General features: G+C 35.5%; 1 protein-coding gene across 6 annotated transcripts in view; it reads right to left on the bottom strand.

The window, feature by feature from the left end:
* Nucleotides 1-24,833, bottom strand: part of CHD9 (chromodomain helicase DNA binding protein 9) — a 156,464-nt gene that overhangs the window by 39,622 nt on the left and 92,009 nt on the right. For all 6 annotated transcript variants that reach the window (XM_047078400.1, XM_047078402.1, XM_047078401.1 and 3 more), the window contains exons 16-23: nt 23,525-23,720; nt 20,048-20,215; nt 19,165-19,344; nt 13,012-13,122; nt 7,944-8,140; nt 7,276-7,475; nt 2,485-2,644; nt 1,955-2,044 (exon numbers count right to left, since the gene is read on the bottom strand). In XM_047078400.1, coding sequence (XP_046934356.1) covers nt 1,955-2,044; nt 2,485-2,644; nt 7,276-7,475; nt 7,944-8,140; nt 13,012-13,122; nt 19,165-19,344; nt 20,048-20,215; nt 23,525-23,720 — 1,302 coding nt within the window. The remainder of the gene's footprint in view (nt 1-1,954; nt 2,045-2,484; nt 2,645-7,275; nt 7,476-7,943; nt 8,141-13,011; nt 13,123-19,164; nt 19,345-20,047; nt 20,216-23,524; nt 23,721-24,833) is intronic.

Genomic DNA, 24,833 nt, shown 5'->3' with positions numbered 1-24,833 from the left:
TATATTTAAACAGCACTCATTAAGTGCCAATAATAGCAATAATAAGGCAGACACTCCCTGCCCTCATGAAGAGGTACCTGCACTACTGCATGGTGAATGGTGTGACAGGGTTCTCTGGGTACGTGCCTGACCTGGAGGCTGAGTTGATGTCAGCTGAGCAGGAAGAGCCCGGAGAACGGAGGAAAGGGGGAAAGGGAATGTTCCAGCAAGAGTGTAAAAGCCTGGAGGCATTGGTAATCATGGCACCTGTGAGAAATGTGGACCTGAAGTTCAGGAGAGAGATGTGAACTGGAGACAGATCTGGAAGACCCTTAGAATAAAAACAAAAACTGATGGGGCACCTGATGGGGCAGTTGCAAGAGTGGGTGACTCTTGATCTTGGGGTCGTGAGTTTCAGCTCCACATGGGACATACAGATTACTTAAATAAATAAAACTTAAAAAAAAATTAAAAAAACACCTGACACCACAGAAGAGAGACAGCATCCAAGAAAAGGAGGTGACAACAAGAGGGCCTATGAGAAGACATTTAAGAGGGTGAAGAGGAGCCTGCAGAACAATAAGCAGAAAGAAGCTAGAAAGAACACGTCCAGGTGAATGCTGCTACAGACACATTTTAAGGAGGCAGTGGCCAACAAAGGTGAAGTCAGATAAGCAGTAGGGTTCCTCCGTGTGTTCAGCAGCAAGCTTACTGGTGGACGAGTGGGCAGGCAGAAGAGAGGGGGTGGCAGCTGAGCTGTGGGGGAGTGCGTAGGAAATGGCAGAGCAGAAAAAGGAGACACAGACACAGAAATCAAGGAGAGTGATAACACAGTAGCGTGAGGAGACACAGGTCCAAAAGCACTGTGTGTGTGGTGAGTGTGTGTGTGTGCGTGTGCGTGTGTCTGGATCTATGCTGAGGGAGATGCAAATATGATAAAATCCAAATGAAAAGTTGGGGGCCAGGGGGAGATTAATGAAAGAGGAAATGTAGGGATAATTCACAGATCATAGTTTCTCCACAAGTGGAGGCCAAGGGAAAAGAGGGGTCACTCGGTCAACAAATATGTATTGGGTGTTATTATGTCCCAGATTCTAGGGGCTGTGAAAAAATGATCAATACGACAGATAGCATGTTTAACCTTCAAGCAGCTTAAACTGTAGTGGGAAGAGAAAGACAGACAAATAAACATGACTCTAATAAGCATTTCATAGGCATTATGAATGAGATAAAGTAAGGTTACGTAGTAGCGAGTGACTGCTAGGCTTGCTTTAGCTAGGGAGGCCAGGGAAGGCCTATCTGAGGAGGTAGAAGCTGAATAGAGGCCTGAATGACCTGAAGAGACAGTTCTGGGGAAGCTGAGGTGTAAGAGTGTACCAGGAGGCACAGCACAGAATGAGCCTGACGTGCTGGAGAAACAAAACACCAGTGTGGCTGCAGCATTGTGGGTGAGGGACAGAGCGCTGAGGAAAAAGGACAACCGGGTGGGTGTAGTTGCATGAATGCCTACAGAAGACAGTATTACAAAAAAATTAAAGAAGACAGCATTTCAGGAAGAAGAGAGAAGTAGAATAAGGAACAAAGAGACCAGGGTGTCGGACAGATCATATGTGGATAAAAGTCAGTCACCATTCTTCCACTGGGTTAGGAGGGAAGAAGAAAAGAATGAACACAGGGAAGGTTCAGTTTTAGATTTAGTTTTAGATTTGCTGCTACTGTTGTTGTGACAGAGCCAGATGATGATGGTGATGATGATGATGATGACTGATACTGCTACTAGTGACAGAGCCAGACTGAGACTAACAGAGGAAAGGCAACAAACTGGCAAGGGTGAATTCTGTAAATGTGGTAGAATTTTCTTCTTGTGAACTTCACTGAGTAAGCAGCCACTTTGATAGACAGTTTTCTGGTCATAGAATTTTTGCTATTTTCAGTATATTACTGAAAATATCAACAGGTTATTTAATTAATTTACCTTGCATCAACTCCATCAAATACTTTCTGACACTCATTTCCAATGACTTCTTGCTTTAGATAATACAGCATTCTTACACGAAGCAAAACCCTAAAATGAGGGAAAGGAAATCAAAAGACACAAAGATATTAATCATTAAAGAAAATTCATCCATGAGGTTAAAATTGGAAAAGAATTTGTATACAGAATTTTTGTAATTAAATAATTACTTCTGATTAAATAAATCTCATTACTACCATATATATATATAAACTAGGTTTCTCCAAAATCTTCACAATCATCATTATTTAATATACAAGTAAGATATACTGAGATCATTTGGAGGCCAGTTTTATTTTTCTCTCTGTTGATGAAAACAGTGACACAAGAGGTATACCATGATTTGCTGAAGGATACCCTGTAAGATTAAGATTAGGATTGGTCCTAGACCATACTGTCTCTGTACTCAAAATCAGCATGCTTTAAGATTTTTAATAAATTCAGAAATATAAACTTCTAAAGAGTTGTGTTAAAAATACCCTACTACCTACTTATTACAGTGGTGTTTTATATGTTTTTTGTATCCTTCATCTTGAAGTAGCTGCTCAGGATTATATTTTCGAAGCCATTCTGCTTTCTGTATATCAAATGAGCTTGTTTGAGTCTTTACTTTCTTCCCTTTTCGACCCCTGGGTACTGGGGCTGACAGGCCTGTTAAAATGAGAAGGACACGTGATATCAGGGATAATCTGTAGAAAGATTTGCAATTTGGCACATTTTTTTCAACACAAGAAATTTCTGGAGACTTTCAGAGGTCTGTGCAGGCTGTATAGAGATCTTTAAAATATTAATGGTAACATGGGGTGCCTGGGCGGCTCAGTTGGTTAAGCCTCTGACTTCGGCTCAGGTCATGATTTCATGGTTTGTGGGTTCGAACCCCGTGTCGGGCTCTGTGCTGACAGCTCAGAGCCCGGAGCCTGCTTCAGATTCTATGTCTCCTTCTCTCTCTGCCCCTCCCCTGCTCACGCTTTGTCTCTCTCTGTCTCTCAAAAAAAAAAAAAAAAAAAAAAAATGTTTAAAAAAAAAATATTAATGGTAACAATACTGACCCAATCGCAAGGTAAGTTAACATGATGATTATACACACATATTAACAGTTCCCCGCAAACACCCAATAATTCTGTATCTGAAATTAATCACTGTGATTTCCATTTTGTTCTAAAACACATTATTTGTTTTCCAAATGTAAAAACCAAAAGCTAAAACCTGTACCTCTGCTTTGCTTTTAGTTTCTTTAGTTACAAAATAAGTTTTGGCCTCTTGATTTTCAAAACTGCATTAGGTTTAGTCATTGTGGATTCCTGTTTAAGAGAGCTATATTCATTTTACGTGATACTTTTGTTGTGAAATATTTCTTTTTCTTTTACTATTTTAAAGTAATCTCTACACCAAACGTAGGGCTCAAACTTACAACCCCAAGATCAAGAGTCACATGCTCTACTGACTGAGCCAGCCAGGCGCCCCTGAAATATTTCAAAACTACAGAAAATATATTCCTACTCTTAACCTTAGCATATTCCATATTTGGTCAGTGTTTTATTAAAGGAAATGAATACGCATAGTTGAAGTTCAATTCACTCCTTCCTTCCCAGAGATAATCACTACCCTGAATTTGTCTTTTCATTCCATGCCTCTTTGTATTCATAGGTCGGAGAAATATTTAAGTTTATAGACATTGTATTTCACATGCAATTCTGCAAATTATTGATTACTTTGGTATTTTTTTGAGATTTAATACTTGCCGACTCACAAGGCTGTAATTTATCCATTTTAACTGCTGTTAAAAATCTATTGTATGAGTATCACTGCATACCACCACCTACCTATTAAACTCAATGATGCTTGAGTTGTTTCACTTACAATTTTTAACAATTACTAAAAAAACAGTTTTGATTCCTTTCAATTTCTACCTCGTATCTCTTTTCCTTGCTGTCCTCTACCAGCCAGGAATCTTACCACAATGGTAAACAGAAGCATGCTGTGGCCTGTCCATTTCTTCTGACAATGTTGGCAATTTTGCCTTTATATTTTGAGACCGTTTTGTTTGGTGTATAAAGTTCATACTTGTTATATCTCCTTTTATGGATCAGTCATTTTATTACTGTGTAGTATCTCTTTTTGATCCTAATTAATGCCCTCCACCTTAAATTGCTATTCTATTCTATGTTAATACTGTTCTATATTCCAGAGTCCTCCTCACTCTGATTTGGAAACCAGTGCATAATTAAAAATATACATACTTAAGTTTTCCTAATAAAATATGTAGATATTCCATACAAACTTCTCTTTAACAAAACTGCTTCAGATTTCATCACATAATCCTATTTATTTTTTCACTTCTGCTACATGCTAATTTATAATTTACACGAGATCTGTTGTGCTTGACTGTTTCTACAGCACCTTATTCTTCCTCCAAAATCACAGTATATTTGAAGTATCTTTAAAGATATTAATGCTGGTTTAAAAAAGTTCTTTTCCTTGCATAGTCCTTATTTCCTCCGAGTTCATTTAGATGGTTTGTTTCTCGTCTCCACCTCTCATGTTGGAAACTTTACTCGGGTGTCTGGTATCCTTGGTTGCTTGCTCATATTTGAGACAGACCAAAAAGTTGACACAGATGGTCTGACGGGACTCACTGAAGGGCAATCTGCTGTTACCCTTCATATTGTTAGGTTTTGCCCTGATCAGACTCCGCAAAGAAAATTCTTTAGTTTTCTTCCTTGAGTATGACATTGTTCAATATACATACATTCATTCGGTCCCCATTTAGGAGCTCCATACCTCAACTACCAATGCAACCCAGAGACCCTCCACTTCACTCTCCCTAGAGAACAAACTTTAAGTCATTTTTCATCCTGATGACACAAAACTGAAGAGGATATTTAGCAATCTGAACTCTGTTTAAACAACTTGTAGTCAAAACCTCTGTCCTTCACACCTACTTTCAGAGGTTCCTGATATGTCACAGGCTGAAACTTTTGGGTAATCTGTGCAGCAAACCAGTCGGTCGTTGCCTTTTCCTACTGCTGACCTAAGATTCAACTCTCTCTGGTTGGTTGAGTTAGTCACCACTCATCTATTTGCTTCCAGGTTCCAAAACTGTGTTGCTATTTCCTCTCCCATTCTCTCTCTTCTTTTGAGGGTTTATGCCTATTTACTTTTTAATTATGGAATTAAGCATAGTCAAAAACAGATGGAGTAATATGAAGGATCACAATGTCCTGTCATCCAACTTTAATAATTATCAGCTCATGGTCAATTTTGTTTCATCTATACCCTGTTCACTCCCCAACCTTCTATGTTATTATTTTTTTTCTTCTATATTATTTTGAAGTAAATCTAAGACACCAATCATTTCATGAACAAATACGACTATCTTTATTAATTTTTAAAATTTATTTATTTAAGTCATCTCTACCACCAACGTGGGGCTAAAACTCACAATCCCAAGATCAAGAGCTGCACTCACCTCTGACTAGGCCAGTCAGATACCCACCCCCCTTTTAAAGTTTATTTACTTAAGTAATCTCTACCCTCAATGTGGGGCTCTTTTAGCGATATATAAAAGACAAAGCCTCCTTTAAAAAAATAACCATTATCAGCTCCAAGAAAGGCAAATAATACTTCCTTAATAATTGATATTCAAATTTACTATTATCTAAAAAAGATAATTTTAAAAAATCCCCTGGGCTGTTTGTTTCAACCAGGAATGAAATAAGACCCCCACAATGCAAGCAGTTGAGGACTCTTAAATCTTTTAGGTTACAGCAGGGTTTTCAATCTCGGCACTGTTGGTATTTTGAACTGCATAGTTCTTTATTGTGCAGGGCTGTCTATACCCCCGTGCCCTCTACCTACTAGATGCTAGTGACATGCTCAAAGCAGTGACAATCCTAAATGGTGGCAGGACCGGGCACAGAATCATGTCTGGCTGAGAGCCACGGGTTTTGGATAGCCTCTTTACCTGCCTGCCCCACTCTGTTGAAGAAACTAGGACTTTTGTCTGTAGAATTTATCAAGTGTAATGCCTTAATTTTTTTTTTCTCTTCACTGACATGTAAGTGGGGTTTCAAGGAAGAGTGAGATTATATTTGTGTCCATCTTCCATCCTTACCTGAAGTCAGTTCTGCACATTACTGATTTAATTGCCCGCAACTAAGACAGCCTCCAGTGATCACCCTAATCTAAAATAGGTGCTTTCTGTTTTCTCCATTTCAGAAGTTATTTACCTCACAGTACTTATCACATTCTGTAATTATTTATCTCCTTTCTTATTATGTCTATCTACCTGGCCGGAATGCAAAGTTCATGATGAGCTCAGGGATCTTGTTTCTTCTTATCTTCCCACTACCTTGCACGAGAAGCACACAGTAGACACTATAACAGGTATGTGTTGATTAAATAGAACAAAATTGTAACACAACTTTCAGGGCGTAGTAATCTTTTTTATCTTTACAGAAAAATCAATTACTTTATGCTATGAAAGAATTACTTTATGCAGAAAAGAATGTTCTATTAGAAAGGATGTGGAGAAAAAGGGACTTATATATACCTTATATATACAATTTACAGTTGTAAACTGGTATAGTCATATCTGATGGCAAATTAAAGTATTTATGAAAACTTAAAATGTATACATCAGTGTTTCTCAACTTTAATATACATACTAATTGCTAAGGAACTTGTTAAAGTTCAGTTTCTGATTCAGTAAGTCTGAGGCCCAAGATTCTGTACTTCTAAGAAGCTCTCAGGAGATGCTGATGCTATTAACCCATAGACCACATTTTAGGTACTAAGGATGTACATAAGCTATCCTTCGACAATTCCATTTCATGGTATTTATTTTAGCGACAGGTTTAGTCACATGAACAAGGATAAACGCAGATGGATCTTCACTGAAACTTGTTTTTTAATTCTCTACAGTGAGAAATGGCCTAAGTGCCCATCATTAAAAGCAGATGCTAAATAAATAGCAACACTATGAACTACTAAAAAGGAGTTTTAAAAATGAGATAGATCTATATGAACATGGATGAGGGAAGACTTCTGAGACAACAACCTGCGAACGGATTTATGTTGGATCAATAACCAAACTGCACGTAAACCTGTATGTGAAACCCAACCAAACTGATAACACTAGTATTTTCTAAGTTGGAACTTGAATTGAGCGTGAAGCTTAAGGATTCATTAGTGTTAACTCTACAGTGCTTCAACACTTTATAGGGTACTATGGTGCCACCTATATAACTAAACATAAATGTAATAAGAAAGAATGTTCTTACCCAGATGATTTTGTAGCTCTCGTGTCTGCCCATCTTCAGTTGGAGTAATGAGATCCCATATGAAGCCTTTAATTTTCTCATCTCCTCGGTAGTGAACAAGGCAATAAGCTAAGAGGGCTCGGCAAATTATTTCTACATCATGCTCATTCAGCTGCCTTTTAAAACGACCATGAGACAGAATCTCTCTCCATCGGCCCCATCTGGTTAAAAAAGGTAAACTTACATTAATATTTAGTCAAGTTCTAGAGAAAAACAGAACTCATGGATAAAAGGCTTGAAAACTACAAAAAACACATTTGTCATGAATAGGATGTACCTAATAAAGTTTTTTCCCTGAGTGTAAAATGCAGAACCATGGTATAGTGATTTCAAGTGTGTCTTATTCAATAATGGATAACAAGATTATCCATTTTATATTATTGAATATGCAACTCTCAGAAAAACAAGGAATTTGACTTCAGTGATACATTTATAATTTAAAACTTAAGGATACTCCATCATTCTGCTACTAAATATATGTTAAGCATATAAATGTAGGGTATTTTAAATCTACTTAAAATAGATTTTTATTGATTCTAACAAGATGAAAAAATACACTAGAATACCGTGTACATTTTCTGTAACTTTATATAGACTATTAACAAGAAATATTAAAAAATTTTTTTTACCCATAAACTAGAAGATTTTTCTCTACTCTAAAGCATTCAGTTCTTCCATAGCCATTGGAACGATCACAGGGTCTCCGGAGTTTGGGCTTTTCATCCCCTTCACTTTCGGCTTCAGATAATTCCGCCAACTCATCTTTTGTGGCACTAAAGGGTCTTGTTTGCTTCCTAATTCTTGGAGTGTCAATAACCAAGCTGTTCTGTAAAATTGTTAACAGCTATTACTTAAAGGTCCTTTTACTATTTTGTTTATAACAATGTTTTATATCTTCACCTTTCAAATTGTACAAACAATAAAATAATTACAAAAAGTCAGAAAAAGAAATTACTAACAATTTCATCAACCTACCAGATCAACTTAAAAATTTTTATATTCCTTTAAAATGCTTATTACCATACACATATAATATTGTGACATCACAGTCATAGGATGAAAAGAATTTGGTATTTGGCCTTATCATTAATATGAGAGTTATTGTGTTATGCTTTATATAATAACCATAATATATTTTTAAACTATATTTATGCATCTTAGTTTTCTTTACCTAATTCATAGTTTAGATAGTTTTCAATTTTTTTTCGCCTTATTTTTAAGTAGGCTTCACACCCATCATGGAACCCAAAGAGGGGCTTGAACTCACAACCCTAAGATCAAGACCTGGGCTGAGATCAAGAGTTGAATGCTTAACAGGTTGAGCCCCCCAAGAGCCTTTGTTTTCAATTTTTAAAATAAATAATGCTAAAGTAAATATTTGTTAAAAAAAATTTTTTTTAATGTTTACCTAGTTTTGAGCCAGAGAGAGGCAGAGCATGAATGGGAGAGGGGCAGAGAGACAGGGAGACATAGAATCTGAAGCAGGCTCCAGGCTCCGAGCTGTCAGCACAGAGCCCGACGCGGGGCTCAAACTCACAGACCGTGAGACCATGACCTGAGCCGAAGTTGGATGCTTAACCGACTGAGACACCCAGGTGCCCCATTAAAATAAATATTTGTAATCTAAGTTTATCCTAAAGATAAATCCAAAAAAGGGAAATATCTAGAAATACCAATACTGGTCAAAGGATTTAAATATTTTATAGATCCAAAAACATGTTTTAGTCCTTTCTAAAAGAGTTATATTAATACACAAAAAGCAAGGTAATTAAGTGTATGAACCTCACCATGTTTAATTCAGTTTAACTCATTCAAAACAACTTAAGTTGACATGTTTTTTACCTTCAATGAAATTATTTCCAAGTTAGGAAGATATTCTTTGAGAATATGTAAAAAGTCTGTTTCTCCTTCAATTTTACCCACTAATTTTAGAATTCATCAATGGGTCTTGTCTGCTACAATTATTACTGTGGTCAATACATGGTAGAACTCTTCTCTTATGCCTTCTATATTTGTTAATCGGCCTTTTTTCAGTAAGAAAGAGTTGTCCTTTTGCCCCACCCCAGCTTCTTTAAAGACAACAACAACAAAAAAAAACCCTAACTGTATTTTTTGAGTAAATTTTCAAGTCTTCTGCCCACAATCTTTTGAGGTTTGATGTATTTTTGATCACCTTATATGAGCTTTCATATAATAACAATATTGACTTTCATATAAATTTCTGCTATAAATAAGTCTCACCAGTCTAACTGCCCTTTTATTTTCCATTAAGTACTTTGGAGTACTTAATGGAAAAAGTACTTAAGTAGTCTTATGTATTTGCATATGCCAAACATTTCCTTTGTGATTTCTTTCTAATTTAGAATGTTTTCCCACCAAGTATTTGATAAAACAGAAATCTAGTTTTTCCATTTTTTCATGCTTTCAAAGAATTAAAAAAAATTTTTTTATCGCAAATTGGAGTTTACTTGGTATAGAGTATATCATTATAAAGTTCCCCCAAGGCTAACTCAATATTCTAGTCATGATTATTATATAATGCCTTTTTCTCTAATATTTCTTTATTAAAACTTATAATTTGATCCTTTTCTGTTATTTTGTTCTTACTCTTTATATCTTTTTCTCAGTAGCATGCTGTTTTAATCATGTTTATAATACATTATGTTTTAATAGATAGTAAATAATGCTAGTCTGCCTTCTTTGTACTTCATTTTCAGAAAACCTTTAAATGTCTTTTTCAAAGCATAAATAAGAAAATGTAACTGTACAAGTATTAAATGAGTAAGTGCTTATAAAAGTTTATTTATAAAGTGCTTAACTCCCCAAGGTAATATACAAGGCCCTATAATGTGACCCATATCTATGGTCTCTAACCTTGCCTATCACCTCCTCACTGCCTACACTGCCATGTCATTTCTATTTCTGGAATACCAGAGCTTATTTCCACCAATGGCTTACTGCCATTCCCTGTACCTTGAAAGATTTTCCTCATGTCTTTACATTATTGGCTCTTTCTGGTCATTCAATCTCAGCACAACTGAGAGTGACCTCCCTTGACCACGTCGCTTAATGCTGTCTCTACACCTCCCAGCATTCTCTGCCATCTGTTTCATTTTCTTCCCTCTCTGAAACTATCTTATGCACTTGTTTACTTCTGTCTCACCTACGAGAATTCATAAGTTGTGTAAAAGCAGTGGTTGCTTTGTCTTGGGCACACTGTCCCTAATGTGAGAATGGCACTTGACTCATAGTTGGATGAATGCATAAATGCATACGAGTGTCTCTGGATCCCCAACAGAGACTTTTGAAAACTCACAAATATCACACTATAGGCATTGTTCTATATCTCCCTCATATTTTAAATTTAACTGTGTTGGAGCTCTTTCTATATCACTAGTACATAGGGATCTACATGATTATTTTTACTTATTGCATTAGACAGTAATGCATGCACTAATTCTCTATCGTAAGAGGTTTAGTTTGTAAGTTTTTTCTAAAACAAAAAAATGTGGCAATGAACATCACTGTACTGTATTATCATTGTACCTGTATGATTATTGCTGTAAGACAGGTTCCTAAAAGTGCATTTAAAATAAACATTTAATATTCTTGACAATTCATTTTTCCAGGGAAACTTTACATATTGTCTGGTTATATGAAAAAACTTAACATTTTGATTTTGGTTGCATTTCTATGTTTATAAACTCTTTTTTTTAATTTTTTAAAAATGCATTTATTTATTTTTTTGGGGCGCCTGGGTGGCGCAGTCGGTTAAGCGTCCGACTTCAGCCAAGTCACGATCTCACGGTCCGTGGGTTCGAGCCCCGCATCGGGCTCTGGGCTGATGGCCCAGAGCCTGGAGCCTGTTTCCGATTCTGTGTCTCCCTCTCTCTCTGCCCCTCCCCCGTTCATGCTCTGTCTCGCTCTGTCCCAAAAATAAATAAAAAAACGTTGAAAAAAAATTAAAAAAAAATGCATTTTTTTATTTTTAACAGAGACAGAGAGATGGAGCACGAGTGGGGGAGGGGCAGAAAGCAAGGGAGACACAGAATCCGAGGCAGGCTCCAGGCTTTGAGCTGTCAGCACAGAGCCCAATGCAGAGATCGAATCCATGAACCACAAGATCATGACCTGAGCTAAACTTGGAAACTTAACCGACTAAGCCACCCAGGTGCCCCTATGTTTACAAACTCTTAAAATGCTTAAAATATGTAGTTTTCTTGCCAACTGACAAATCTCCCAATTAAATTTGATAATTTACTTAACTAAATCACATACATCTGTCAGTAAGTATACTCCTAAGTGTTTTGTATCTTTTTTTCCTTCTGTGAATAGGTGTTTTCTTCCATTATATTTTTCTACTTCTGTTAGTACCAATATTTAAGAAGGCTAAGTGGTGTATTTATCTTCTATCAAGTTAATTCATTAAACTCACTTATTTACTTTTAAATGTTTATTTTATTTGAGAAAGAGAGAGAGAGTGAGAGGGAGCGAGTGAGGAGAGGGGCAGAAAGAATCCCAAGCAGGCTCCGTGCTATCAGTGTAGAGCCAGACATGGGATTTGATCTCATGAACCGTGAGATCATGACATGGGTTGAAATCAAGAGTTGGAGGCTTAACCGACTAAGCCATCAGGGCGCTCCTATACTTTTAATGAGTAAAAAATTCCATTGCTTCCAGATTCCACTGCCTTTTTATTTTTATTTTTTTTAAATGCTCATTTATTTTTGAGAGAGCTCAAGTGTGGGAGGAGCACACAGAGGGGGACAGAGGACTTGAAGCAGGCTCTGCGCTGACAGGCTGAGAGCAGCAAACCCGATGTGGCTCAAACTCACAAACTGCAAGATCATGACCCAAGCCCAAGTCAGATGCTCAACCAACTGAGCCACCCACGTGCCCCTCCATTGCCTTTTTAGACATATAAACATGCCATATGTAAATAATGATGTTTTTATAAATATTGTTTCAAATTTACTTATTTGTTTCACATACAATTACACATATTTCTGAAACACATTAAATAGTAACGATTGTGTATGGCAGTGGTATTATTTCTCATTGTAAAGTTTTACATTTTAATTAAAAAGACTATCTATTAAAATAGATCCCATGCATCAATGCTTACTATAGAATTCTTTCAATCATTTAGCAGTTATCTTGCTAATAGATAAGATTCACATTGATTCCTATACATAATTAGACAGGTGTCTTATGAAGTAAACAGTTATGTTATTATTAGTTCTACAAATTGTATTTTAGCTTTTTGGCCCTTTCTTAGCTCTAAGTAAAGTTAAAAAAGAAATAGTTTTGCCACTTTCTTGACTGTTTTTTTTTTTTCTCCTTTTGTATCTGACTGGATCATCATTAATGGGAGCGGACTCCAAGGAAACAAAGTTAAAGAGCAAAATAAACATAACTGATGATTTGAAGACATTTTACAAATTAAAAAACACATTACAATTTTAAGAATATAAGTATTCAAACTTAAATTTTCCCTGTATTACAACCTATCATGATAGATACCAGAGGTATTAAATTGAAGCAGTGCCTAACTCAATATATGATCATTCAGATACTCCACATCAATTTATTTATGAAGTAAATTTATTTCAGTAAGTACACAGTTGAATACCTTAAAATATTATAATAATATTAGAAAGTATCCTAATAGATATTTCAAAGGAAAGAAATACTTACTCTGCCACTGATGGCATCTATATCTATTTCTGCCTTTTTAGCCCATTTCTGCCAGAAGTTAGGATCATCTAAGGAAATATCTGTCCGATTTCCAGATGCCACAAAACTTGCCTGAAATACATAATGGCAGTTTTTCAAAATGTTTTGAAGTTTAGAGGAAAATCTATCAAAGTATATTTACAACATTATCTCCTCACATTTATTGGGGATAGAATTTGAATTCAGCATACACACATACATTCAAAGGATACTCCAAATGCTATGGTCTGAAACAGCACAGCATCTGCTCACGGCAAAAGGCTCACTGCCAACATAGGCTGGAGTTTTTAGGAAAGGATTAAGTAAGTTATTACTGTTGTTTAACTCAAGCTTTTGGTAAGTAAGGATCAAACCTCTTTGGTCAAGAAGCTACACAGGACAGAGATATGCTTTCTAGATATACTACATGAATATTAAGAAATTAGGTTAGAACAAGAATTTCAAAACTGCTTGCCCTATACAGTTCATTTTCTGGTATACTCCTACTTTATTTCCATCACATTTTTAAAGAGATAGGTCTCCTAAAGAAAATGGATATAAGAAATAAAGAAATAAAGAAATAAAAAAAATATCACTCTGTCTTTACATTAAAAACGCTTTTCCTTACAACAATACTGCATAGTCATTGTAAAAATTTAAGAGATTACAGAAAAACAAAAAAAAAATACAGATGATTTACTTTCTTAAATATTGTAGAAATCATACAATCTTTTAGTTGGAACAAACTTTAGATATTGCAGCTCAACACTGTCACTTACAAACTAATAACCGTTATTTGAAACTTAAGTCCTTGAAAATAGATACGCCACTTCAAAGGAAGTCATCAAAGTGCTTTATAAAAATGAAACAAACAGTAAAGATACGTGATGCTTTAAAAAAGAAAAGAGCCTAAAAAATGCATGGGAACACTTACAAGAGTTAAAGGGAAGAATGTAGTCAAATTATTTTCAAAAGAGAATATAATTGGTAAATGGCTTACAGATAATGCTTAATTATCTGGGATATAATCAAATGATAAAAATCTTCATTAAAAAACCCTTCTTGATGGCATTTTAAAAGAAAATTACACATTAAAGAGATGATAAAGCAGCTATACGCAAACAAGCCATTTATGACACTCAAGGTAAGTCTGCAAGTTTGAACAGTGGAACACTAATGATATGAAGGAATCACTGTGAATTTGATTTTTGAATGTAATGGTAAGTATTGTGGGTGTGTTAAAGAAATCTTCATATATATTATACATATGCCTGTATATATACTATCTGGGATTTCCTTTAAAATAATACGAAGGATGGATGAGGTAATGATGAAGCAAGTTTGGCATGAGTTGATACTTATTGAAGCTGAGTGATAAGTATACATGTTTTATTATACCACTGTCTATATTTGTACTTTGAATCTTTAGACTGTGTCTAACAAATGAATTAGAAACAAAATTAAAATCCTAAATGCCTCTTATAAACTTAAAAGATTCTGTTCACGACACTACTTACCAAATATTAAGTATATTCATTCCATCAAACATTCTTTTGAGGCTGGGTTATTAAGATGCTATATAATAAGTGTTGAAATATTATAAATGTTTAAAATGTACATTTTGCTGGCATACTTATGAAACAGAAGTGATAGCAATAAATATTTTAATGAAATTAATTTAAGGGGTGCCTGGGTGGCTCAGTTGGTTAAGCGTCCAACTTCAGCTCAGGTCATGATCTCACAATTCATGAGTTTGAGCCCCGCATCGGGCTCTGTGCTGACAGCTCAGAGCCTGGAGCCTGCTTCGGATTCTGTGTCTCCCTCTCTCTCTGCCCCTCCCCTGTTTGTGCACTGTCTCTCTGTGTCTTAAAAATAAATAAAACATTAAAAAAATTTTTAAAAAAGAAATGAATTTAAATTTTATGGGTTTTTTTTTTGTTTTTTGGTTTTTTTTGCTTGCTCTAAAACTATAGCTTTGTAGGCTCTAAGTGTAATCACAACTGTCCTTGTAAGAGGAAAAGGCTATGTGACAATAGAAGCAGAGACTGGAATAATATGGTCACAAACAGGAAACGTAGGCACTCAAAAAAGCTGGACAGAGTCTCCTCTGGAGCCTCCAGGGAAAACCCATCCTACTGACACCTGGAGTTTTAGCCTGTAAAGACTCATTTTGGACTTCTGACGTCCAGAACTATAAGAGAATAAATGTGTGCTGTGGTGATTTGTCACAGTGGCAACAAGAAATAGTACAGCCAGACTCCTCTTCATGATAAAATACATATTATAAAAACCCATATCCAACTTAAAACAGCATAGGCTAACCAACTTGATAAAATGAAAAGTAGTAGCCATCATCATCTGCATAGAAGTATTTGATGACAAAGTATTATGAATGAGTGTAAGGAAGAGATATCTAAATTTGCTCAAGTAATTCTTAAACTATGAGGGGACTTCTACTTGTTAATTCAGAAATGAATTTCTCATAACTGAGGACATATGATATCCATACTTTCAAATCTTCATTAATTAGATTCATCAACTTCCAGGAACACTGAAGTTCTTTGGGTTTTATTTTGCACTATATAGTTTCACTGATAACATGCTTCTTGAGATTTAACAAAGCTAGCAAATGAGCATCTGCTTTACATGGACATTTAATAGGAAAAGACATTAAATATGAAAAGCCATTAAAAATTAACAATTAGATTTCTGGAACATATTAGATTATGATTGCTAATCTTAAAAAAAATCCTATGTTACTGTGGATAATCACTTTTATTCTGCTACCAAGTAACTGTTGATAATTAAAATAATTTACCTGGAAGAAACTATCCTTCACAATTGCAGCTTTTGTTATATTCATTGTAAGAAAAATGATAAATTTACTTTTCAAATAAAATTAAAAAATATTTCTAAATAATTTTAGATGCTATTGTTAAATGACATATAGCCTATTTTCAAGATGACTTTCAAAATTCTGAAGGATTTTAATGAATTAATGCCTATAAAAATAAAATGCCTGTTGTAGAAGATGTTATCAGGTATAGGTTTACTGATTAATTCCAAATGTTAAATCTTAACATTTTTATTCCTCCAAAAATATTTTTCCTTAAATGTTTTCTAGTCATTAAATCCTTTTATTATTTACAAAGGAAGGTATTTTATATGCTGAAATCCATCTTTCTACATTAGAAAGTAGCAGAAAGATAGTGGGTGCACAGAAGGGCCTTTACAAATAAGCAATCCACTGAAGCTTGATACAGACTGGTTTGTTTTTGTAAATTAAGCAATTCAAAGTCTTGTTCTATACCAGAAAAAAAAAAAATCAGACTAGAACATTTCTATTTCTAGGATCCACCTTATTGCCCTTATGAAAATTATCTCAAAATAAAGTTCAGGTGATATAAGCACTTATCAAGTTACCAATAATGAGTTTTATTTGATGGATATGTACGAAGTCTAAATAAACAGTCTCATTATGCACTCTGCTCCATATATATGGCTTCTTTTAAAAATTATTTGATAATGCAAAGAGATGGATTGGAATTACTTCATTTATCCAAACCACTAAGAATAACTGAGCACAGAGGAAGTCTGGAAATTCCAGGAAAAAGTATAAAATACTACTAACTTTGCACCTTTGGTGCCACTACATACTGGTGTCATATTCTAATATGCCAAATGTCCACTACATAGTGGCATTCCCCCACAACTGTGGAAATGAACAAATTCTAGGACAACTACAGGCAAATTCTCTGGACTCGCTCAGCTACTTAAGCAACTCTTCAGCCGGCTCTTTTTTCAAATACAAGTTACTCCCTGGTCTGAGGATTTCAAATAGAAATTTAAATGCTTAAGTATTTCACATTCTTAGAGCACAGCTGGTTATGACTAGAGTATACTTGAGTAAAATATACTCATCTAGCACTTTATTATAAAGTAGAAAAGGCCAAGACTATTATGCTGTCTTTTTAAAAAATACTTATTTATTTATTTTGAGACACACACACACACACACACACACACACACACACACACACAGAATCCGAAGCAGGATCCAGGCTCCAAGCTATCAGCACAGAGCCTGATGCGGGGCTTGAACTCACAGACCTCGAGATCATGACCTGAGCCAAAGTTGGAAGCTTAACCGACTGAGCCACCCAGATGCCCCTATGCTCTCCTCTTTAAAGACAAGAAAAACTCCTAAAGGTTAACTGTCCAAGGTCACTCAGCTTCAGAGTCAGAATTCAAACTCTGGTATTCTGACTTTCATAATGATTCTCATTAGCATGGTAAACTTGGGAATCTCCTGTGGTCGTTAAACACTTTACATATGCCTACATTAACTAAAAAATAAAACAAATTTAAGATTTTCTCTAGGCATGGAATAACCAACAATGGTGATTTCTGTAGTAGCTGGACGCAGTGTGTTGACAACTTGAGTAGAGCCGAGGAACCCAGAGTAAACAAGATTTCTCAGGAAAGAAGTCAAAGCCACGGTACATCTACCCAATCGTGACCAATTGTAGTTCTCAGCCTTATACTTCTGCACTATTCCTTTTGTTTCCACAATACTACTTTTTTCAGGTTTATTCTTTGTGAACTCTCAAATCTCTATCTGTATCCTAAACAACTCTCCCAGACACCTCCTCTTGGATCCCCTGTAAAGGCTCAGTATATTGTTTTCTCCACATAAACTTCCTTCTTTTGCATTCTCTATTTTACTTAGGGATACCATGACTCTTCTAGCTACTTAAGCCTGAGATCTTCAAGTCCTTTTTGATTCCCCCTTCCATACATTCCTAACTGGTCATCAATTCCTGTTGATTCAAGTGGCACTCCGCTACCCTAGTTCACCCATCATTGTATCCTATATAAGCCTCTAATCGGTATCCCTGCCTTTAGTTTTTCCTCCTTTCAAACTCATTCTCTACACTGCTGCTAGCATTAAATTTTTAAACTGCATTCATTTTGTCCATTTTCTGCTTGAAGGGATTTAAAAGCTTTTTAACTGCCTCGGGATCAAGTTCAAATTCCTCAAAATGGAATTTTTTCAGCCCTTCACAATTTGGATCTAACCTTCCCTAATCCTTTCATTTTCATCTCCCTGTGCATCTACACATGCCTATGCATAGTCCTTGAAATCTTCCTTATAGTTTAGCAACACAGGATTCATTTCTTGTGATGCTCTCTGTAACACAATGAAATTCACACTGCCTTCAGACTCAGATGTTATTTTTCTGCAAAGGCTTTCCTGACTCTCTGGCTCTTCAATTTTATGCAAAATTAATCATTTTCTTCTCTACTTTTTCAGCAACTAGAACCCTTTCATTTTAGTATTCCCAGTATTTAGCAAAGCACCTGACACATGATTTCATTTTTGCTGAAGGAATATAAAAGAAAAATTTTCATTTGAAGACTGATATTATTTTGGAGACAGTCTCTATACTACCTGCTGTAACACAGAGCTCTCCATAAAGATAAAGATAGACTTCCAGGTTGAAAGTGGACAGGGGGATACAGAAAGGAAGTAAAGGGAAAAGGAGAAAGCCTGTATGAATCAGTGCAGGTGACACAGAATATTGCAATAATAAACTTTTCAGATGAATATAAGATATAGGTTTATCATGTCTCTTTGTAAAAAAAAAAGGGGGGGGTAGAGGTGAATCTAGGAATTTAGTAAACTTTTGAAATGTTTTCCCCAAGTAAGGTAGTTATTAACACTTCCTTTCCAGACACAAATTTTCCACTCCCCAGATTAGATTTAAATATTTAAGATGAAATTAGAAATCCTTTCTCTTCTTTAAGTACTTGAAATTACTGTCAGTTAACGTAAGACGATTTAACCTACATTCTTACATTTTGCTCTGACTTCAGCATAGATGTTCTTTAATTTCTAAATCTTATTTTGAGTGTTCTACTCTAATACATAGAACTATTCCTGCTTATTATTCTTACTCCAGTATATGTGAAATTTGATATGAGAAATCAGAAAAAAGAAATGAAGGAAAAGAACATTTTATTTACTTCGTAAACATTAAGTAGGTACCCTGCAAATGATTAGTAGAGTAAGAGTGGAATTATTTTTAGTAGTAAACATTACTGGTATATTTATAAAATATCACTCACTGTTACCTTGGCAAATGTTGACCCACGTCCTTCTGACTCAATTGTGATAGTTTTTGTACGACGTAGTAAAATCTGATCGATATCCTCCTCACAGAATTTAGAGCCTTCATCTTCTTCCTCCATAATAGCACCATATGCACCTCTTCGAAGCAGATCTTCTATTTCCTTTTTGGAAAGCTGTTGAATCTAAAGAGAAAATAGTTTTGGTAACAATATTATTTTGAAATTCATAAAATGAGAAAGCACCCCTAAAAAATTTCAAAATACAGAGTCATGTTTAAACTGCATTTGGGTCTACAGTATAAATAAGAAAGAATTCTCTGAAAGAATACATTGAAATTGTTGACTTTTCCTTATTATCTTTAAAGTAAGATTTGCCTTGTACCTATAATAGCTTCAGTTACAACAAAGCCTATAGGGCAGGTAACCTCTCAATGTTCTTTTTAGTAGGATTCTACAGTTGTTACAAGCATAAGATATGAGACAACAATCTTGAGGGAAAAAAAATGCCAAAAAAAGCTTACTTATAACAAAACAAAGCCAATGCCAGTAGTTTGACACCGAAAAAAAGCTGAAAAACTGTTTATAGAAATAATGCAGAAAAATTCACCAATTCTGTTTTGCTATGCCATGATACAAACAACCTAAAAGCACAGCAAAGACTTTCTACCTTGAAAACACATTCTCAGAGTTCACAAGGCCTGTAGCAATATGACAGAAAATGATTCACAAGCATTAGCTAAATATGGGTCTATTCTGAAATGCCTCCTTACATAAAAGCATCTATTTAGTGTTCAGGATGGACCAGAATAAAATGATACGCAACTTGACGTTAAATTAAAAGCAAATAAGAACATAAAAGCTCCAAGTAAAAAGAAAATATACATACACCACCAACATTACTTTCTCTTCCACTCATGCTCTGTAACACAGCCTTATCTAGACCCAGTTTCAGACTGGCTCGGTCAAACATCTCTCTCTCATAGGAGTTACGAGTTACTAGTCGGTAGACTTTAACTGCTTTATTCTGACCAATTCTGTGGCAACGAGCTTGGGCCTATAAAAAAATGAAAAGTTATAGATTCAATTTATTTTACAAAATAGCACAAAATGCATTATACAAAAGGCATTTAACAACAGACTATCTCAATGGAATACAAAAGTATGGAAGAATTTTTAGAAACTCTTGCTATTGAATTAGTTATATCCTTTTCTGAAATGAAGATAGTGCTTACTAAAATGAGAAAGGATTCCGCAATCAGCAATAAGTTAAAGCTTAAGCTTATATTTCAGATCATATAAATCCATGAAGAATCATTTTTTATTTTTAGTTTTTCAAATGTTTATTTGTTTATTTTGAGGGGTGGGCAAAGAGAGGGGGAGAGAGAATCCCAAGTAGGCTCCATGCTGTCAGCACGGAGCCCCACACAGGCCTTGATTTCATGAACCATGTCGACCTGAGCCGACATCAAGAGTCAGACGCTTAACTGACTGAGCCCCCCAGGCGCCCCCAGAATTCTTGTTTTTTAAAGAGGGTATCATCAATATAATTTTAGACGGTAACATAAGCTCTACAAACATTATTTTTAACTGCTGGCAACTCAAGCTTTAAATTTAAAATCTAACCCTAAATTTCTCAATTTTTTTTCTACTACCTTATCAATAAACTTTTCAATACACTTTAGTAAAGCTGGGGGGGGGATAAAAACTTTGGGGGGGGGATAAAAACTTTGTAGGGGGATAAAAACTTAAAGTGAATACCTCTGGAGACCTAAGTTTTACTTAAACAAAGAAAAAATTATTTAATATGTAGATACGTTGGAAGTAAAGACATCAGAGATTACATAAGAGCTTCATATTTTATCTTGAAGTGTTACTAAACTTAAAATTTATTTCTTAATGTTTGTTTATTTATTTTAATGTTTATTTATTTTTGAGAGAGGCAGAGACAGAGCTTGAGCAGGGGAGGGGGCAGAGAGAGAGGGAGACACAGAATCCGAAGCAGGCTCCAGGCTCTGAACTGTAAGCACAGAGCCTCATGCGGGGCTCGAACCCACGGACTGTGAGATCATGATCTGAGCCGAAGTTGGACGCCCAACTGACTGAGCCACCCAGGCGCCCCAATATTTGTTTATTTTGAGAGGGAGAGTGTGCGCATTACCAGGCAACAGGCAGAGAGAGAGAGGGAGAGAGAGAATCATAAGCAGGCTCCATGACGTCAGCACAGAGCCTGACGCAGGGCTCCATCTTATGAACTGTGAGACCATGACCTGAGCTTAAATCAAGAGTCAGATGCTTAACCCACTGAGTCTACCCAGGTACCCCTAAACTTAAAATTTATGTAATAAATTTAGACTCTAAGGGTTCCACAGAATCAATGGTCTTTCTCCCAAATTATTAATCACCTTCCCATTATCTTCAGAAGACTAAATCATAAATTGTGGCATTACAATTTATAGGTGGCATTGATACTATACTCTTTTTGACATCTTTATTCTATCATGCTCTTTAGAACTCAGAATTCCGAGTGAACAACATTGCTCTAGGTCTAGGGAAAGTATAAGAGGCCAAATTTTTCATTAGCCTATAAAGAGTAGATCTATATTAGTAGGAAAAACCAAGTGAGAGGGAGAAGTTGTCCCCAACTTCTGATACAGTTTTTCCAGGTTCTATAATGTACTTATATTATTTTAGATTAACTTTTAGAACATCACATGCACTGTAATTTAAAATTTTTTTTAATGTTTATGTTTATTTATTTTTGACAGAGAGAGAGAGAGACAGACAGACAGACAGACAGAACATGAGTGGGGGAGGGGCAGAGAGAGAGGGAGACACAGAATCGGAAGCAGGCTCCAGGCTCCGAGCTGTGAGCACAGAGCCCGAAGCTGGGCTCGAACCCACAAATTGTGAGATCATGACCTGAGCTGGTCTGATGCTCAACCGACTGAGCCACACAGGTGCCCCAATTTTAATATAAATATGTACCCAACAGGCAAATAATCATGATTTGGGTTTATCCTACAGATTGGTAAACTACACCCTGTGGACCAAATCTGGCCTGCCAATTAAGAATGGCTTACACTTTAACAAAAAAAATTTTTTAATGTTTATTTATTTTTGAAAGAGAGAGACAGAATGCAAGTGGGGGAGGGGCAGAGAGAGAGGGAGACACAATATCCGAAGCAGGCTCCAGGCTTGGAGCTATCAGCACAGAGCCTGATGCAAGGCTCATAGCTACAAACTGTGAGATCATGACCTGGGCCAAAGTTGGACACTCAATCAACTGAGCCACCCAGGTGCTTGTACACTTTTAAGTGACTATAAAAACAAACAACAAGGAATGTGTGGCACCTTATGTGACCTACAAAAGCCCAAAATATTTACTAACTGGCCTTCTATAGAGTTTGTCTCATCTGTTAAATTTGGATCTTTGAATTTTGAACTAGAATACATATAATTACACAAATAAGAAGTTAAAATCTTATTTTTTAGAAAGCCAGGTTTATTCTCAGGAACAATTTGGAATTATAACTACCTAAAGTAATAATAATATTAATTTCAATACAATAAAGACTACCATGAACAATAAAAGAATTTCTCTTAAACTTTATGTTTTCATATCTTTCCTCGATGCTTATCTTCTGCATACTTTGATGCTATCTGATCACTCTGTTAATATTCCTATTTCTATGAGATCCAAGTATTGTCCTAACTTACACGTATACCTTAATTTTGTATTTCATAAAAAGGCATGGTCTATTAGGTCTTAATTCTATGCGTACTACATTATATGATGACTGAGAAGGTGAAATTAGGATAAGTGCTTATTTTTCAGAAAGTAAGATTCTGGGATTTTTATTTATTGCAAAGACGTTATTCTTAAAGCTCTCTCAAATTTACATAACAGACTTCAAACAAATACTGTACTCAAGTCAGTAAACCTATTTAGAAGATATATAACCTAAATATATAATCTAAATAAGTATATTTTGTTATCATTAAATTAAAATTAAGATAATTTAACCTATTAGGGAAACATACACGGTAGTTTGTTCAGATAAAAATACAAGAGGTGGAGTATCAAGAATAGTTATAGGAATGAAAAAAGAAATTTATTTAGTTAGTTTATTTTTGAGAGAGAGCAAGCGTGAGCAGAGAGGGGCAGAAGGAGAGGGAGAGAGAGAATCCCAAGCAGGCTCCGCACTGTCAGCATGGAGCCCGATGTTTATCTGAAACTCACAAACCATGAGATCATTACCTGAACTGAAACCAAGAGCTGTATGCTTAACTGACTGAGCCAGCCAGGTGCCCCGCCCCCCTACCAATAAGAAATTTAATTCTCTTAGCCAAGGAATGTATTTACCTGCAGGTCATTCTGAGGGTTCCAATCAGAATCAAAAATTATACATGTATCAGCAGCAGTTAAGTTGATGCCCAACCCACCAGCTCGGGTGCACAGAAGGAAAACAAATCGATCTGAATCAGGTTTACTAAATCGATCTATAGCAGCTTGTCGCAGGTTCCCTCTGACTCTTCCATCAATTCGCTCATATAAATATCTATCAAATGAAATGGCATATATTTAGTTAGATAAATATAATGAAAATAAACATACATTCTATCAGATGTAAAGTCAGTTCTCCTGCAACATTATATTTACTATAAAATTATGAAGCGATATCACCCCAACCAGTTTCTATGGTTTTTTAACTCTTGGTGTTGGTGGTAGGGAGAAAATACAAAGTAATATAAAGACACAAAATCTCTGCATTCCTGATGTATAACTAAAATACCATCATAATATCATTTTCACAAGTTGGAATTCAAAAAAAAATGCAAAAACTACCTTGCTAATCTCATTATAATAAAAAAATTTTTTTTAAACAAAAATCAAAGACTTTCATAAAACCTCAGGAAACTTCCCAATGTTTCTCTGTCTCAATCATGTTATTCTCTCAAGATATACTTGATCGCAAACTATGTATCTATCAAGGGCAAACTACAATGCTAATTCTTTTCTTTTTCATCTTTTTAAACAAGTCTGTTTATTAAAAGGATCTGAAAATAATAATACAGCTTTCAACATTTAACAAATTTTCAAGATATTAACAATATGAAACATTAAGAATTTGCTTCAAAAACTCCAAAGTTTTCTGGATCATTCCAAATCATTCTGTAGAATGCTAATTCTTTTCTTTTTAAAAAACTTTTTAATGTTCATTTATTTTTGTATGAGAGAGAGGGACAGAGCATGAGTGGGGCAGGGGCAGAGAGAGAGGGAATCCAAAGCAGGCTCCAGGCTGAGCTGTCAGGACAGAGCCCAACGCAGGGCTGGAACTCATGAACTGCGAGATCACGACCTGAGCTGAAGTCAGATGCTTAACCGACTGAGCCACCCAGACGCCTTGAATGCTAATTCTTTAGAGTCATTACTATTAAGCAATTAACTTTTAACTTCTTTTATCTTTTCTCATTCACATAAAATTCAGAAACTCATAGACATCAATAAAATTAAAATATACAAAACTTTAGGAACTAGAAGGGGGATACACACATTTGCCACACCTCTTCTGGTTCAAGGCACTTCTTTATACATGTAATTTACTAGAGTCTCAGCAGGAGCTCACTGTTGTCTCTAGTACCTGTGAAATGGGGGTGTGACTTCAATAACT

Source organism: Lynx rufus, unplaced genomic scaffold (assembly GCF_022079265.1).
Source record: "Lynx rufus isolate CCGP_SWC_20201006 ecotype Redwood Valley unplaced genomic scaffold, mLynRuf1.p SCAF_16, whole genome shotgun sequence".
Lineage (NCBI taxonomy): Eukaryota > Metazoa > Chordata > Mammalia > Carnivora > Felidae > Lynx > Lynx rufus.
This window is presented reverse-complemented; position numbering and strand designations above follow the sequence as displayed.